The 19,845-nt window shown below is 36.3% G+C and overlaps 1 protein-coding gene across 1 annotated transcript in view; it reads right to left on the bottom strand.

Annotated features, from left to right (window-relative positions):
• Positions 1-19,845, bottom strand: part of KHDRBS2 (KH RNA binding domain containing, signal transduction associated 2) — an 800,500-nt gene that overhangs the window by 46,788 nt on the left and 733,867 nt on the right. The window contains exon 7 of the mRNA XM_005696178.3: positions 15,850-15,932. Within this exon, the coding sequence (XP_005696235.2) occupies positions 15,850-15,932 (83 nt within the window). The remainder of the gene's footprint in view (positions 1-15,849; positions 15,933-19,845) is intronic.

Raw genomic sequence — 19,845 nt, 5'->3', positions numbered from 1 at the left:
GCAATAGGAGCCCATCTAATGCCTTCATACCTACACCGAAACCAAGCTCCACCCAAGGGCCAACAAATTCCAAAATAAGACATACCACGCAAATTCTCCAGCAACACAGGAACACTCCCCTGAACTTCAATATACAGGCAGCTCAAAATTATCCCAAAACCTTTGATGTCTCGTAACCCATTACGGGTCACTCCATTGCACTCCAGAGAGAAGAAACCCAGCTCCACCCGCCAAAACTCCAACACAAGCCTCCCTAACCAGGAAACCTTGACAAGCCACTGATAGAACCCCACCCAAAGTGAGGAAGCTCCATAATAAAAAGAACTCCACAAATTCCCAGAATATAAAAAGGCCACCCCAAACGCAGCAATATAACCAAGATGAAGAGACAGAGGAATACACAGCAGGTAAAGGAACAGGAGAGTTGCTCACCAAACCAAACAAAAGTGGAAGAAGTAGGGAATCTACCGGAGAAGGAATTCCGAATATTGATAGTGACAATGATCCAAAATCTTGAAATCAAAATGGAATCACAGATAAATAGGCTAGAGACAAGGATTGAGAAGATGCAAGAAAGGTTTAACAAGGACCTAGAAGAAATAAAAAAGAGTCAAAATATAATGAATAATGCAATAAATGAGATCAGAAACACTCTGGAGGCAACAATTAGTAGAATAACGGAAGCAGAAGATAGGATTAGTGAAATAGAAGATAGAATGGTAGAAATAAATGAATCAGAGAGGAAACAAGAAAAACGAATTAAAAGAAATGAGGACAATCTCAGAGACCTCCAGGACAATATGAAATGCTCCAACATTCGAATTATAGGAGTCCCAGAAGAAGAAGACAGAAAGAAAGATCATGAGAAAATCCTTGAGGAGATAATAGTTGAAAACTTCCCTAAAATGGGGAAGGAAATAATCACCCAAGTCCAAGAAACACAGAGAGTTCCAAATAGGATAAACCCAAGGCGAAACACCCCAAGACACATATTAATCAAATTAACAAAGATCAAACACAAAGAACAAATATTAAAAGCAGCAAGGGGAAAACAACAAATAACACACAAGCGGATTCCCATTAGGATAACAGCTGATCTTTCAATAGAAACTCTTCAGGCCAGGAGGGAATGGCAAGACATACTTAAAGTGATGAAAGACAATAACCTACAGCCCAGATGACTGTACCCAGCAAGGATCTCATTCAAATACGAAGGAGAAACCAAAAGCTTTACAGACAAGCAAAAGCTGAGAGAATTCAGCACCACCAAACCAGCTCTCCAACAAATTCTAAAGGATATTCTCTAGACAGGAAACACGAAAAGGGTGTATAAACCCGAACCCAAAACAATAAAGTTAATGGTAACGGGATCATACTTATCAGTAATTACCTTAAACGTAAATGGGTTGAACGCCCCAACCAAAAGACAAAGACTGGCCGAATGGATACAAAAACAAGACCCCTCTATATGCTGCTTACAAGAGACCCACCTCAAAACAAGGGACACATACAGACTGAAAGTGAAGGGCTGGAAAAAGATATACCACGCAAATAGAGACCAAAAGAAAGCAGGAGTGGCAATACTCATATCCGATAAAATAGACTTTAAAACAAAGGCTGTGAAAAGAGACAAAGAAGGCCACTAGATAATGATCAAAGGAACAATCCAAGAAGAAGATATAACAATTATAAATATATATGCACCCAATATAGGAGCACTGCAATATGTAAGACAAATGCTAACAAGTATGAAAGGGGAAATCAACAATAACACAATAATAGTGGGAGACTTTAATACCCCACTCACACCTATGGACAGATCAACTAAACAGAAAATTAACAAAGAAACGCAAACTTTAAATGACACATTAGATCAGTTAGACCTAATTGATATCTATAGGACATTTCACCCCAAAACAATGAATTTCACTTTTTTTTCAAGTGCTCATGGAACCTTCTCCAGGATAGATCACATCCTGGGCCATAAATCTAAACTTGATAAATTCAAAAAAATCGAAATCATTCCAAGCATCTTTTCTGACCATAATGCATTAAGATTAGATTTCCTTTACAGGAGAAAAACTATTAAAAATTCCAACATATGGAGGTTGAACAACACACTTCTGAATAACCAACAAATCACAGAAGAAATCAAAAAAGAAATCAAAATATGCATAGAAACTAATGAAAATGAAAACACAACAACCCAAAACCTGTGGGACACTATAAAAGCAGTGCTAAGAGGAAAGTTCATAGCAATACAGGCATACCTCAAGAAACAAGAAAAAAGTCAAATAAATAACCTAACTCTGCAACTAAAGCAACTAGAAAAGGAAGAGTTGGAGAACCCCAGAGTTAGTAGAAGGAAAGAAATCTTAAAAATTAGGGCAGAAATAAATGCAAAAGAAGCAAAAGAGACCATAGCAAAAATCAACAAAGCCAAAAGCTGGTTCTTTGAAAGGATAAATAAAATTGACAAACCATTAGCCAGACTCATCAAGAAGCAAAGAAAGAAAAATCAAATCAATAAAATTAGAAATGAAAATGGAGAGATCACAACAGACAACACAGAAATACAAAGGATCATAAGAGACTACTATCAGCAGTTGTATGCCAATAAAATGGACAACGTGGAAGAAATGGGCAAATTCTTAGAAAAGTACAATTTTCCAAAACTGAACCAGGAAGAAATAGAAAATCTTAACAGACCCATCACAAGCACGGAAATTGAAACGGTAATCAGAAATCTTCCAGCAAACAAAAGCCCAGGTCCAGACGGCTTCACAGCTGAATTCTACCAAAAATTTCGAGAAGAGCTAACACCTATCCTCCTCAAACTCTTCCAGAAAATTGCAGAGGAAGGTAAACTTCCAAACTCATTCTATGAGGCCACCATCACCCTAATACCAAAACCTGACAAAGATGTCACAAAAAAGGAAAACTACAGGCCAATATCACTGATGAACATAGATGCAAAAATACTCAACAAAATTCTAGCAATCAGAATCCAACAACACATTAAAAAGATCATTCACCATGACCAAGTGGGCTTTATCCCAGGGATGAAAGGATTCTTCAATATCCGCAAATCAATCAATGTAATTCACCACGTTAACAAATTGAAAAATAAAAACCATATGATTATCTCAATAGATGCAGAGAAGGCCTTTGACAAAATTCAACACCCGTTTATGATAAAAACTCTCCAGAAAGCAGGAATAGAAGGAACATACCTCAACATAATAAAAGCTATCTATGACAAACCCACAGCAAACATTATCCTCAATGGTGAAAAATTGAAAGCATTTCCCCTAAAGTCAGGAACAAGACAAGGGTGTCCACTTTCACCGCTACTATTCAACATAGTTCTGGAAGTTTTGGCCACAGCAATTAGAGCAGAAAAAGAAATAAAAGGAATACAAATTGGAAAAGAAGAAGTAAAACTCTCACTGTTTGCAGATGACATGATCCTCTACATGGAAAACCCTAAAGACTCCACCAGAAAATTACTAGAGCTCATCAATGAATATAGTAAAGTTGCAGGATATAAAATCAACACACAGAAATCCCTTGCATTCCTATACATGAATAATGAGAAAGTAGAAAAAGAAATTAAGGAAACAATTCCATTCACCATTGCAACGAAAAGAATAAAATACTTAGGAATATATCTACCTAAAGAAACTAAAGACCTATATATAGAAAACTATAAAACATTGATGAAAGAAATCAAAGAGGACACTAATAGATGGAGAAATAGACCATGTTCATGGATCGGAAGAATCAATATAGTGAAAATGAGTATACTACCCAAAGCAATTAACAAATTCAATGCAATCCCTGTCAAGCTACCAGCCACATTTTTCACAGAACTAGAACAAATAATTTCAAGATTTGTATGTGAACTTCCTTTAGATTCTCTACTAAAAATGAAATAATTATTCCATTTAGGCAACTGCCAAATCTGATTTTATAATCTCCACAAATTCTGTATTCACTTGTGCTGAGTAACTAGTCAAATAAAACCAATTTTATCTAAATAATTTTTTTCTTTTTATCACAGTTCTGCTAAGTCACACAAAACCTGTAGTTTTACCTTCAAAGTTCTAAATCAGTGTTTCTTCTGATTTTACCACTACAGTGTCTAAATAATATTCATATTATTTGTAAATAATGGAGATGCTTTACGATCACATATTTCTCTAAAAGCTTTCTCCATTTGTCTCCATAAATCTAAACAATACTTTATTTTTTAATATAAATGTATTTATTTCAATTGGAGGTTAATTACTTTACAATATTGTATTGGTTTTGCCATACATCAACATGAATCCGCCATAGTTATACACGTGTTCCCCATCCTGAAACCCCCTCCCCTCCCTCCTCCCTCCCCATACCATCCCTCTAGGTCGTCTCAGTGCACCAGCCCCAATCATCTAGTATCATGCATCGAACCTAGACTGGCGACTCGTTTCATATGTGATATTATACATGTTTCAATGCCATTCTAACAATAGTTTAAAAAGTCCAATTAAAGAACCACCAGCTGAAAACAGAACCAATTTCAAACTGATTTTTGTAGAAAGTAAACTTTTATTTCTAATTCTTAATACTGGTTTATTCTATAATAGTTGTTTCACTTATAGTAATTTACATATATGCAGCTTGCACATGACTCCTTCTCCAACACATTCTTAGGAGAAAATGTTAAAATACATTTACAAACTGAAAAATACATATTGTCACTGTATGGTGAGTATATTCTCTGGCACAAGTAATCATTTAACAAGTGCTTAATTATTATTGCATACAAAGTACTAATATCACTGTAGTTAATTTCATGGCCCTTTTCTTTCTGCTTTAGCACTAAGATATCTCAGAAATACATAAATATTATGTTGGTAAAAATGATACATGTAATTCCAAATATTGTATTCTCTTTGAGGGATAAGGCTCTTGTTTTTTATCCCGATCTTGTAGATACCTCTCAGGTCTCACATCCATGCTTTCTATGATCATCTGTTCAGCACACACATCATGAAATGCTCAAAGATAGATGTTGTGAAAGACAAGAGGATGTATGAGACTAGGATTATATGCAAGTAGTTAGAGTGTAAAGGGACAGGTACATAAATAATCCCAGCACAAGGCAGAGAGAGAAATGTTGTAAAGAAATAAAGATATGATGCTGAGAAATTCAGCATAGAAACAGATTATTCACAAATATAGATTTAACAAAAGACTTCAGAAGTATTGGTTTTTGAACTTGGTGTAGGAATGTGGGAATAATTTATCCATAAAATATTGAATGGATAAGAAATGGAAAAGAGAAGGTAGTAGAGTGCATAGAAAATATATTTTACATATAAATTATATTTCATAAATACAAAGTGATTTTCAGGTTATTCTATACAGCCATTTAATTTTATACGTCTGTGTGTATTCAGTTACTTCAGTCAGACCCTTGCAATCTTATGGACTGTAGGCCACCAGGCTCCTCTGTCCAAGGGATTCTACAGACAAGAATATTGGAGTGGGTTGCCCTGCCCTCCTCCAGGGGATATTCCTGAGTCAAGGACTGAACCCACATCTTATGCATTTTCTGCATTGCAGGCAGTTTCTTTCCTGCTGAGACACTGGGGAAGCCAAGTTTTATTCATAATTATATTCAATTATTCTAGTATTCACTTTTCAAACATTCAAGATAAGTTATTATAATCTCCAATTTTTCTTCTTCTTTGTTTATTAGAGTAAACCAAATCCAATTAAATCTAACCAGAATAAAGATGCAGAAAGTCATTCCAAAATTTCTACAAGTTGAATGTAACTGTAGAGCTACATAAAGAAATCATTTTACTCTATTTTAGCAGTGTTCACAGTATGTGGTAATTATGTTTTCTGCCAACAGTTTCTGAAACATGGTACATAACTTTATCATCACTGTTCTTTTGCACTAATATACAGTGATGAATTATAAATTTGATTGATGATATTACCAAGTATTTTAAATAGCCAATTTGCATACAGTAATCTATTTAGGGTTTGTGATGTAATGCAAAGGTTCTCCCCCACCCTAAGTAACTGCTGAATTCCAGTGTTTAATTGGAACAATTAACTTATTACCTGAAGCAGTAGCTCTTGGTTCATGATGCCTCTTTTATTTACCCTGCTACAAAGTAATCAAGAACTCAAAGTTGAAAATGGTCATTTCCTTAGTGATATCTTAAGTTACATTGAGCTTTACAGGCATATGTTCACATGAGGTTTTTTTTTTTTTTTTTTTTCTAATTGTCTAAAGTGGTTTCCCTAAGGAGAATTCCTGTCATTCCTTTCACTATGCTGTCTCTCAGCCCATAAAACATTCACTATGTAGATGTCCTCCACTACTTAATGAACTTAAAGTGGTTTCTTTCTTTGCCATTTCCCTCCTCCAAATATTACTTAATGCATTCAAATCTTTTTGGGTGCCAATAAACTGATCAGTAAATGATCAGTGTTATCATGATTTTATGACAATTAGTCCTATTGTGTTTCTTTGAATCATATATGGGGTGAAACATTTAGCTAATAATCACATGGATTCCTACTTGCCCATGAAATTTGTAATTTATTTTCAGAAAAAATAATACATGATTAACTTTTCTAAAGATGTATTTGTTTTATACCAACTTTATTCATAATTGCAAAACATAGAAATAACTCAAATGTCCTTAAACTGGTGAATGAGGACACTGGTACATCCTTACAGTGAAATGCCACACCATAGTAAAAAGAAAAAGAACACTAATACACACAACAACATGAGTAGATATGGACTGAATAAGAAGGCAGGTTAAGAATTCTATACTTTTTATTGGTTCTTCTTATATGACATTCTAGAAAACTATAGTGACAAAGTGAATAATAGTTCCCAGGGCCTCGGGTGTGGAAAATGTTGACCCTAAAGACCACTATGGAAATATTGGGGTTGATTAAAAAGCCCTATATCATAATGTTGGCATAATAATGGACTGTATTGGTCAAACTTGTACAACAACTGTAGCCTAGATGGACAAATTTTACCATATGTAAATATAATACTTCAATAAGTCAAACTTTCAAAAAGTAGAAATTAATGTTATCACAGATTGTGAGTATATATAGACAGATTTATAAGATATTCATTAAGAAAGGAAATAATTCTTTCTTTGCTTGTTATTTTTTTTAAATTGTAATTCCCTTTTATTGTTGATGACCCCTCCAGTTCCTTCATATGAAATTTTTATGAAAATACATTTTCTCTATGTAAGAATTGCAGGTTATTTGAACACAAAAATGAAGGGAAAGGCTTGAAGAAATACAATTTCTACAGACTGACTATTTGCATCCTAAAATTCATATATTGAGCCTGTAATTCACTTTCTTAAAAGCATATTATATTAGAGTTGATTAAAAACATTGCATTATTTTCAGGTGTAGAGAAAAGTGATTCAGTTATACATATGTATGCATCTATTATTTTTCAAATTATTTTCCCATTTAGGTTATTGTATAATATTGAACAGAGTTTCATTTGCTACACAGTAGGTTCATGTTCATTTAGTTCAGTTCAGCCATTCCATCATGTCCGACTCTTTGCAATCCCATGGACTGCAGCACGCCAGGCTTCCTTGTCCATCACCAACTCCCAGAGCTTGCTCAAACTTATGACCATTGAGTCAGTGACGCCATCCAACCATCTCATCTTCTGTTGTCCCCTTCTGCCCCTGTCTTCAATCTTTCCCAGCATCAGGGTCATTTCTAATGAGTTGGTTCTTAGCATAAGGTGGCCAAATTATTGGAGCTTCAGCTTAAACATCAGTCCTTCCATTGAATATTCAGGATTGATTTCCTTTAGGATTGACTGGTTTAATCTCCTTGAAATCCAAGGGACTCTCAAGAGTCTTCATGTTGGTTATCCATTTTAAATACAGCAATATGTGCATGTTAATCCCAAATTTCCAAACTCTCCCTCCCTTAACTCTTCACCCCTGGTAACCATAAATTCATTCTCTAAGTCTGTGATTCTGTTTCTGTATTGTAAATACATTCATTTGTATAATTTATTTTAGATTGTGTGTATAATCAGTCTCATATGATGTTTGTTTTGTCTGGCTTACTTCACTTAGTATGATAATCTCCAATCCATTCGTGTTAATGCAAATTAGATCATCTGGTTCTTTTTAAGCTGAGTAATATTCTATTGCATATATGTATGAATTTTTCTTTATTTACTTATCTATTTTCTGTCAATAGGCATTCATGTTGCTTCCATGTCTTGGCTATTGCAATAAGCATTGGAATACATGAATCCATTCAAATCATGGTTTTCTCTGGATATAAGCCTGGGAGTGGGATTGCTAGATAATATGGTAGCTCTTTCAGTTTCTTAAGGGACTTTCTTATTATACTCAACAGTGCTTTCACCAATTTACATTCCCACCAACTGTGTAGGAGGACTCCCTTTTCTCAACACCCTCTCCAGCATTTATTGTTGACAAGTATTTTTTGGTAATACCGATTCTGACTGATGTGAGGTGATACCTCCTTGTAGTTTTGATTACCATTTCTCTAATCATTGAAGACCTACAAGACCTTTTAGAACTAACACCCAAAAAAGGTGTCCTTTTCATTATAGGGGACTGAAATGCAAAAGTAGGAAGTCAAGAAACACCTGGAGTAACAGGCAAATTTGGCCTTGGAATGTGGAATGAAGCAGGGCAAAGACTAATAGAGTTGTACCAAGAAAATGCACTGGTCATAGCAAACACCCTCTTCCAACAACACAAGAGAAGACTTTACATATGGACATCACCAGATGGTCAACACTGAAATCAGATTGATTACATTCTATGCAGCCAAAGATGGAGAAGCTCTATACAGTCAACAAAAGTAAGACCAGGAGCTGACAGTGGCTCAGATCATGAACTCCTTATTATCAAATTCAGACTGAAATTGAAGAAAATAGGGAAAACCACTAGAGCATTCAGCTATGACCTAAGCCAAATCCCTTATGATTATACAGTGGAAGTGAGAAATAGATTTAAGGGCCTAGATCTGATAGATAGAGTGCCTGATGAACTATGGAATGAGGTTCGTGACATTTTACAAGAGACAGGAATCAAGACCATCCCCATGGAAAAGAAATGAAAAAAGGCAAAATGGCTCTCTGGGGAGGCCTTACAAATAGCTGTGAAAAGAAGAGAGGTGAAAAGCAAAGGAGAAAAGGAAAGATATAAGCACTGAATGCAGAGTTCCAGAGAATAGCAAGAAGAGATAAGAGAGCCTTCTTCAGCTATCAATGCAAAGAAATAGAGGAAAAGAACAGAATGGGAAAGACTAGAGATCTCTTCAAGAAAATTAGAGATACCAAGGGAACATTTCATGCTGAGATGGGCTCGATAAAGGACAAAAATGGTCTGAACCTAACAGAAGCAGAAGATATTAAGAAGAGGTGGCAAGAATACACAGAAGAACTGTACAAAAAAGATTTTCACAACCCAGATAATCACGAGGTGTGACCACTCATCTAGAGCCAAACTTTCTGGAATGTGAAGTCAAGTGGGCCTTGGAAAGCATTGCTAAGAAGAAAACCAGTGGAGGTGATGAAATTCCAGTTGAGTTGTTTCAAATCCTGAAAGATGATGCTGTGAAAGTGCTGCACTCAATATGCCAGCAAATTGGAAAACTCAGCAGGGGCCACAGGACTGGAAAAGGTCACTTTTCATTCCAATTCCAAAGAAAGGCAATGCCAAAGAATGCTCAAACTACCACAATTGCACTCATCTCACATGCAAGTAAAGTAATGCTCAAAATTCTCCAAGCCAGGCTTCAGCAATACGTGAACCGTGAACTCCCTGACATTCAAGCTGGTTTAAGAAAAGGCAGAGAAACCAGAGATCAAATTGCCAACATCTGCTGGATCATGGAAAACGCAAAAGACTTCCAGAAAAACATCTATTCATGCTTTATTGACAATGCCTTAAGCCTTTGACTGTGTGGATCACAATAAACTGAGGAAAATTCTGAAAGAGATCGGAATACCAGACCACCTGACCTGCCTCTTGAGAAATCTGTATGCAGGTCAGGAAGCAGCAGATAGAACTGGACACGGAACAATAGACTGTTTCCAAAGAGGAAAAGGAGTACGTCAAGGCTGTATATTGTCAACCTGCTTATTTAACTTCTATGCAGAGTACATCATGAGAAACTCTGGACTGGAAGAAACACAAGCTGGAATCAAGATTGCTGGGAGAAATATCAATAACCTCAGATATGCAGATGACACCACCCTTATGACAGAAAGTGGAGAGGAACTAAAAAGCCTCTTGATGAAAGTGAAAGTGGAGAGTGAAAAAGTTGGCCTAAAGCTCAACATTCAGAAAATGAAGATCACAGCATCCGGTCCCACCACTTCATGGGAAATAGATGGGTGAACAGTGGAAACAGTGTCAGACTTTATTTTTGGGAGCTCCAAAATCACTGCAGATGGTGATTGCAGCCATGAAATTAAAAGACACTTACTCCTTGGAAGAAAAGTTATGACCAACCTAGTTAGTATATTCAAAAGTAGAGACATTACTTTGCCGACTAAGGTCCATCTAGTCAAGGCTATGGTTTTTCCTGTGGTCATGTGTGGATGTGAGAGTTGGATTATGAAGAAGGCTGAGCACTGAAGAATTAATGCTTTTGAACTGCGGTGTTGGAGAAGACTCTTGAGAGTCCCTTGGACTGCTGGGAGATCCAACCAGTCCATTCTGAAGATCAACCCTGGCATTTTTTTGGAAAGAATGATGCTAAAGCTGAAGCTCCAGTATTTTGGCCACCTCATGCAAAGAGTTGACTCATTGGAAAAGAGTCTGATGCTGGGAGGGATTGGAGGCAGGAGGAGAAGGGGACGACCGAGGATGAGATGGCTGGATGGCATCACTGACATGATGGACATGAGTCTGAGTGAACTCCGGGAGTTGGTGATGAACAGGGAGGCCTGGTGTGCTGCGATTCATGGGGTCGCAAAGAGTTGAACACGACTGAGCGACTGAACTGAAGTGAATCATTAGCACAAAAAAGATCTTCATGACCCAGATAATCAAGATGGTGTGATCAGTCACCTAGAGCCAGACATCCTGGAATGTGAAGTCAAGTGGGCCTTGGAAAGCATCACTACAAGCAAAGCTAGTCTAGGTGATGGCATCCCAGTTGAGCTATATCAAATCCTGAAAGATGATGTTTTGAAAGTGCTGCACTCAGTATGCCAACAAAGTTGGAAAATTCAGCAGTGGCCACAGGACTGGAAAAGGTCAGTTTTAATTCCAATCCCAAAGAAAGGCAATGCCAACGAATGCGCAAAATTCTGCACAACTGTACTCATCTCACAGGCTAGTAAAGTGATGCTCAAAATTTTCCAAGCCAGACTTCAGCTATATGTGAACCGTGAACTTCCTGATGTTCAACCTGGATTTAGAAAAGGCAGAAGAACCAGAGAGCAAATTGCCATCATCCGCTGGATCATGGGAAAAGCAAGAGAGTTCCAGAAAAAACATCTATTTATGCTTTATTGACTATGCCAAAGCCTTTGACTGTGTGGATAACAATAAACTGTGGAAAATTCTGAAAGAGATGGGAATACCAGACCACCTAACCTGCCTCTTGAGAAATCTGTATGCAGGTCAGGAAACAGCAGTTAGAACTGGACATGGAAAAACAGTCTGTTGCCAAGTAGGAAAGGGAGTATGTCAAGGCTGTATATTGTCACCCTGCTTATTTAGCTTATATGCAGAATACATCATGAGAAACACTGGACTGGAAGAAGCACAAGCTGGAATCAAGATTGCTGGGAGAAATAGCAATAACCTCAGATATGCAGATGACACCACCCTTATGGCAGAAAGTGAAGAGGAACTTAAAAGCCTCTTGATCAAAGTGAAAGAGGAGAGTGAAAAAGTTGGCTTAAAGCTCACCATTTAAAAAAACAAAGATCATGGCATCTGGTCCCATCACTCTATGGGAAATAAATGGGGAAACGGTGGAAACAGTGTCAGACTTTATTTTGGGGGGCTCCAAAATCACTGCAGATGGTGATTGCAGCCATGAAATTAAAAGACGCTTACTCCTTGGAAGAAAAATTATGACCAATCTAGATAGCATATTCAAAAGCAGAGACATTACTTTGCTGACTACGTTCCATCTAGTCAAGGCTATGGTTTTTCCAGTGGTCATGTATGGATGTGAGAGTTGGACTGTGAAGAAGGCTGAGCGCTGAAGAATTGATGCTTTTGAACTGTGGTGTTGGAGAAGACTCTTGAGAGTCCCTTGGACTGCAAGGAGATCCAACCCGTCCATTCTGAAGGAGATCAGCCCTGTGATTTCCTTGTAAAGAATGAGGCTAAAGCTGAAAATCCAGTACTTTGGCCATCACATGCGAAGGGTTTACTCATTGGAAAAGACTCTGATGCTGGGAGGGATTGGAGGCAGGAGGAGAAGGGGACGACCGAGGATGAGATGGATGGATGGCATTACTGACTCAATGAACGAGTTTGAGTGAACTCCGGGAGTTGGTGATGGACAGGGAGGCCTGGCGTGCTGTGATTCATGGGGTCGCAAAGAGTCGGGCACGACTGAGTGACTGAACTGAACTGAACTGAATCATTAGTGATGTTGAACACGTTTTCATTCACCTATTGGCCATCTGTTGTTTTTCTTCAGAGAAACGTCTGTTTAAGAGCATTTTCTGCCCATTTTTCATTGCTACTTTTATGATATTGAGCTGTGTTACCTGTTTGTAAATTTTTGAGATAATCCCTTGCTGGTCACATAATTTGCAAATATTTTCACCCATTTTGTGGATTGTCTTTTCCTTTGCCTAGGTTTCTTTTTCTGTGCAAAAGACTTTGATTTTGATTAGGTCCCTTTTGTTTATTTTCATTTTTGTGTCCCTTACTCTAAGAGACAGAAGGGAAAGTACATTAGTATGTATTATGTCAAATAGCATTCTACATATATTTTCCTCTAATAATTTTATAATATCCGGTCTTACATTTAGATCTTTGATCAATTTTGAGTTTATTTTTGTGTATGGCATTAACATGTAGCTATTCAGTTTTCTCAGCACCACTTATTGAAGAGACTGTCCATTCTTCATTATATATTCTTGCCTCCCTTGTCATAGATTAATTGAACCTAGATGTGTGAGTTTATTTCTGGGCTTTCCACCCTGTTCTATTGATCTTTATTTCTATTTTTGTGCCAGTATCACACTCTTTTGATGACCGTAGCTTTGTAGTATAGTCTGAATTCAGGCAGCCTGATTTATCCAGCTCTATTTTTGTTTGAATATTTATTTAACTATTTGAAGTCTTCTGCATCTCCACAGAAATTTTAAGATTTAAAAAAATTCTAGTTCTGTGAAAAATGGCAATGGATTACCATTGAATCTGTAGATTCCCATGGGTACTATAGTCATTTTGACAATATTGATTATTCCAATCCAAGAACATGATATATTTTTACTCCATCCATTTGTGTAATCATTTCTTTCCTTCCTCCTTTCATTCTTTATTTCTTATATTTTTCTTATAGTCTTTTTTAGTTTTCAGAGTAAAAGTATTTTGCCTCCCTAGATAGGTTTATACCAGGATATTATATTATATTTATTTATTTATTCATTTATTTATTCATTTATTTATTGCAGCAGTTGGATGGTTTCCTTGCTTTCTCTTTCTCATCTTTGTTAATGTGTAGAAATGCAACAGACTTCTGTGTGTTGATTTTGCATCCTGAAACACCAGTTAGCCAAATTCATTGATTAGCAGATGGCACCTCCCTTCTAGCAGAAAAGAAAGAACTAAAGAACCTCTTGGTAAAAGTGGAAGGAAGAGTGAAAAATTTGGCTTAAAACTCAACATTCAGAAAACTTAGATCATGGCATCTGGTCCCATCACTTCATGGAAAATAGATGGGGAAACAATGGAAACAGTGACAGACTTTATTTGGGGAGGGCTCCAAAATCACTGCAGATGGCGACTGCAGCCATAAAATTAAAAGATGGTTGCTCCCTGGAAGAAAAGCTATGGCCAACCTAGACAGTATATTAAAAAGCAGAGACATTACTTTACCCACAAATGTCACCATCTAATCAAAGCTATGGTTTTTCCATTAGTCATGTATGGATGTGACAGTTGGACTATAAAGAAAGCTGAGCACAGAAGAATTGATGCTTTTGAATTGTGGTGTTGGAGAAGACTCTTGAGAGTCCCTTGGATTGCATGGAGAACTAACCTGTTAATCCTAAAGGAAGTCAGTCCTCAATATTCATTGGAAGGACTGATGTTGAAGCTGAAACTCCAATACTTTGGCCACCTGGTGCAAAGAACTGACTCATTTGAAAATACCTTGATGCTAGGAAAGATTAAATGTGGGAAGAGAAGGGGACAGCAGAGGATGAGATGTTTGGATGGCATCACAGACACAATGGACATGAGTTTGAGTAAGTTCCAGGAGTTAGTTATGGAGAGGAAATCCTGGTGTGCTGAAGTCTGTGGAGCTGCAAAACGTCAGACACAACTGAGTGACTGAACTGAACTGAACTGAGCTGTCTGTTGGCATCTTTAGGATTTTCTTTGTATAATATCATATTATATACAAACAACGACAGTTTCACTCCCCTGCTCCCAATTTGTGTTCCCTTTATTTCTGTTCTTTTATCTCTGATTTCTAAACCTAAGATTTCCAAACCTATGCTAAATAAAAATGCAAGAGTGGAAATCCTTGTCTTGTTACCGATCGTAGAGAAAATCCTTTCAGTTTTTCAGCATTGAGTATGATGTTAGCTGTAGGTTAGTCATATATGGCCTCTATTATGTTGAGGTATGCTCCTTATATGCCCACTTTCTGGAGAGTTATTGTCATAACTGAGTGTTGGATTTTGTAAAAAGCTTTTTCTGTATCAATTGAAATGATTATCTGGTTAATATTCTCCAACGTGTTGATGTGGTGTATCACACATTGATTTGTTGCTATTGAAAAGTCCTTGCATCCCTAGAATAAATACCACATGATCATAGTGCATGATTATTTAATGGAACTTGCTAGTATTTTGTACAGGAGCTTTTTCATCTATTTTCATCAGTGATATTGGCCAGTAATTTTCTTTTCTTTCTTTCTTTCTTTTTTTTTTTTTTTCCAGTATCTTTGTCTGGTATTGGTATCAGGGTACTAGTGGCCTCCTAGAATGAGTTTTGGAGTTTTGCTTTCTCTGAGACTTTTGGAATGATTTCAGAAGGACAGGTGTTAGTTCTCTTCTAAATGTTTTTTAGAGTTTGTTTGTGAAGCTATCTGCTCTTGTACTTTTGTTTGTTGGAAATTTTAAAATCAGTTAAAATAAATAAATTCTTGATTCCATAAGATGTTTTAAGAATTTTTCTCTTTTCAGAACACTAAAATTTTCCTATGTTTTGTCTTAAAAATAAAAAATTAAATTTCTGGCAATATAGCCCCACTGGACAAGAGATTTGTTTTTATTATTGTCAATTATGAATTCACTAAAAATTTCTAATATTAACAGTATTTTCAAAACATAAACTCACATAATGAATTGATTAGTTATGATAATCACCTAGTCTTAAAACTACATACTACTAGTTCATTATTACCGATTGCAAGATCATTATATTTCTCACAGTCTAGTAAATAATTTGATAATTCAGAAGGACAATAAATTAAATCCACTGCTAGAAACTTTCACAAAATGTAGCTAATATTCAGATACAAGAAACAAAATACCAAGATAAGAAATCATCCTGAGAAGGATGCTTTAGACAAAGTATACCTTACCTTTGTGCTTGGATGGCATAGCTATTGTCATAAGTCTCATAGATTTCATCATCATATTCACCCCCATAGCCATCATCATAACCCTGAGGCAAAAATGAGAAAAAGATATATTAGCAAACAGTTTAACTGATTAATCTGTTTTTCATTAATGAGAACTTAACTTAGTTTTTATGTTTGCTTAGTCACTTTACATCATATTTTACTAGATAAACAATTTGTATGCAATGTTGAATAATATTTCATGGTCCAAATTTTAATATATAATATCCAAACTCAACGTATCATTGAAGCATCAATACCTATTCATGGATTTATTTAGAATATTGATCAAGACAAAATAAAAAAAAATCATAATATTTTGTTAAATTCTATGAGAGAATATGAATAGTTATGATAACCTAATGGTGACAATTATCTATTTGTTACAATGCTACTGGAATTAATTTCTTCCCATAATAATAATAATTAGATTGAATCTGAAATCAGGATTCTTCAACTTTTAGTTAAAAAAAGGTATAGTAATTATTGTTTTTTAAAAAAGAAAAAATGAAAGGAGAAAAGGAAAAACTGTATAATGTATACAAATTATATACTCCAGTTGTAATTGTTCTTTTAGTGATTTAGTTTTGTTTTCCTTTGTGGTCATTGACTTTATTTAAAACTCTTGCCATCCATCTCGGTTACTCTCAACTTATAAGAAAACCTTTATTTTTTCTGCTTTGCATCTTTGTTGGTACAACACTTTCTTTAGAATGTACTTCCATCTCACCCTACCAATTTTATAATTCCATTTCAGTTTGGAGGCTTGCAAATCTCTCCTTATTTTATTCATAAATTTAAACCAAAATATGTGCATTTTCCACATTAATTTTTACTAAGAATTCTGAGTTCATTTAATCTGAAAACAACAAATTTAATCAAGACCTAGCTTCCCCTTCAGCCAATCTATCCCATCTGGAAGCTTCCATAAGCTTCTTATCCTTCTCCATCAGAGGGCAGCAGACTGAAAATCACAATGACAGAAAATTAACCAATCTGATAACATGGACCACAGCCTTGTCTAACTCACTGAAACTATGAGCCATGCTGTGTAGGGCCACCCAAGATGGACGGGTCAGTGGAGAAGGGAATGGCAAACTACTTCAGTATTCTTGCCTTGAGAACCCCATGAATGGGAAGAAAAGATAAAATGATAGGACACTGAAAGATGAACTCCCCGGGTCGGTAGGTGTCCAATATGCTACTGGAGATCAGTTGAGACCTAGCTCAAGGAAGAATGAAGAGACAGAGCCAACGCAAAAAACAACACTAAATTGTGGACATGACTGTTGATAGAAGTAGAGTCCAATGCTATAAAGAGCAATATTACATAGGAACCTGGAATGTTAGGTCCATGAATCAAGTCAAATTGGAAGTTGTCAAACAGGAGATGGCAAGAGTAAACATAGATATTTTAGGGATCGTTGAACTAAAATTGACTGGAATGAGTGAATTTAACTCAGATGACCATTATATCTACTACTGTGGGCAAGAATCCCTTAAAAGAAATGGAGTAGCCATCATAGTCAATAAGAGTCTGAAATGCAGTACTTGGGTGCAACCTCAAAAATGACAGAGTGATCTTTGTTCATTTCCAAGGTAAATCATTTAATATTATGGTAATCCAAGTCTATGCCCCAATGAGCAATGCTGAAGAAGCTGAAGTTGAACAGTTTTATGAAGACTTACAAGATTTTCTAGAACTAACACCAAAAAATATGTCCTCTACTTGATAGGGGACTGGAACACAAAAGAAGAAAGTAAAAAAAATAACTGGAGTAACAGGCAAATTTGGCAGTCAAGTACAGAATAAAGCAGGGCAAAGGCTAATAGAGTTTTTCTAATGGAAGACTGGCCATAGCAAACACCCTGTTCCAAAAACACAAGAGAAGATTCTACACATGGACATCACCAGATGGTCAACACCAAAATCAGATCGATTATAGTCTATGCAGCCAAAGTTGGAGAAACTCTATACAGTCAGCAAAAACAAAACTGGGAACTGACTGTGACTCAGATCATGAACTCACTATTGCCAAATTCAGACTTAAATTGAAGAAAGTATGTAAAACCACTAGACCATGTATGACCTAAATCAAATCTCTTATGATTATACAGTGGACGTGACAAATAGATTCAAGGCATTAGATCTGATAGACAGGGTGCCTGAATAACTATGGATGGAGGTTCATGACATTGTACAGGAGATCATCTCCAAGAAAAAGAAGTGCAAAGGGGCAAAATGGTTGTTTGAGGAGGTCTTACAAATAGCTATGAAAAGAAGAGAAGCAAATGCTAAAGGAGAAAAGAAAAGATATACCCATTTGAATGCAGAGTTCCAAAGGATAGCAAGGAGAAATAGAAAGACTTCCGCAGCAATCGATGCAAAGAAATAGAGGAAAACAACAGAATGGGAAAGACTAGAGATCTATTCAAGAAAATTGGAGATACCAAGGGAACATTTCATGCAAAGATGAGCTTGATAAAGGACAGAAATGGGATGAACCTAACAGAAGCAAAAGATATTAAGAAGAGGTGGCAAGAATATGAATTGTACAAAAAAGATCTTCACGACCCAGATAATTATGATGGTGTGATCACTCACCTAGAGCCAGACATCCTGGAATGTGAAGTCACTTAGGAAGCATCACTACAAACAAAGCTGGTGGAGGTGATGGAATTCCAGCTGAGATATTTCAAATCCTGAAAGACGATGCTGTGAAAGTGCTACACTCAGTATGCCAGTAAATTTAGAAAACTCAGCAGTGGCAACAGGACTGAAAAAAGGTCAGTTTTCATTCCAACCCCAAAGAAATGCAATGCCAAAGAATGCTCAAACTGCCAGACCATTGCACTCGTCTCACACGCTAGTAAAGTAACAGTTAAAATTCAAAGCCAGGCTTCAGCAATATGTGAACCATGAACTTCCAGACGTTCAAGCTGGTTTTAGAACATATGCCAATAAAATGCACAACCTGGAAGAAATGGACAAATTCTTAGAAAAGTACAACTTTCTAAAACTGAACAAGGAAGAAATGGAAAATCTTAACAGACCCATCACAAGTACAGAAATTGAAATTGTAATCAGAAATCTTCTACCAAACAAACGCCCAGGTCCAGACAACTTCACAGCTGAATTCTACCAAAAATTTAGAAAAGCACTAACACCTATGCTACTCAAACTCTTCCAGAAAATTGCAGAGGAAGGTAAACATCCAAACTCATTCTATGAAGCCACCATCACCCTAATACTAAACTTGACAAAGATGCCACAAAAAAAAAAAAGAAAGAAAACTACAGGCTAATATCACTGATGAACATAGATGCAAAAATCTTTAACAAAATTCTAGCAATAAGAATCCAACAACACATTAAAAAGATCATACCCCATGACCAAGTGAGCTTTATCCCAGGGATGAAAGGATTATTCAGTATTCACAAATCAATGAATGTGATACACCACATTAACAAATTTAAAAATAAAAGCCACATGATTATCTCAATAGATGCAGAGAAAGCCTTTGACAAAATTCAACATCCATTTGAGATTAAAACTCTCCAGAAAGCAAGAATAGAAGGAACATATCTCAATATAATAAAAGCTATATATGACAAACCCACATCAAGTATTATCCTTAATGATGAAAAATTGAAAGCATTTCCCCTAAAGTCAGGAACAAGACAAGGGTGCCCACTTTCACCACTACTATTCAACATAGTTCTGGAAGTTTTGGCCACAGCAATCAGAGCAGAAAAAGAAATAAAAGGAATCCAAATTGGAAAAGAAGAAGTAAAACTCTCACTGTTTGCAGATGACATGATCCTCTACAGAGAAAACCCTACAGACTCCACCAGAAAATTACTAGAGCTAATCAATGAATATAGTAAAGTTTCAGGATATAAAGCCAACACACAGAAATCCTTTGCATTCCTATAACTAAAAATGAGAAAATAGAA

The sequence above is a fragment of the Capra hircus genome, chromosome 23, assembly GCF_001704415.2.
Source record: "Capra hircus breed San Clemente chromosome 23, ASM170441v1, whole genome shotgun sequence".
Lineage (NCBI taxonomy): Eukaryota > Metazoa > Chordata > Mammalia > Artiodactyla > Bovidae > Capra > Capra hircus.
Note: the sequence above shows the minus strand (reverse complement) of the source record. Positions and strands in the feature narration are given on the sequence as shown.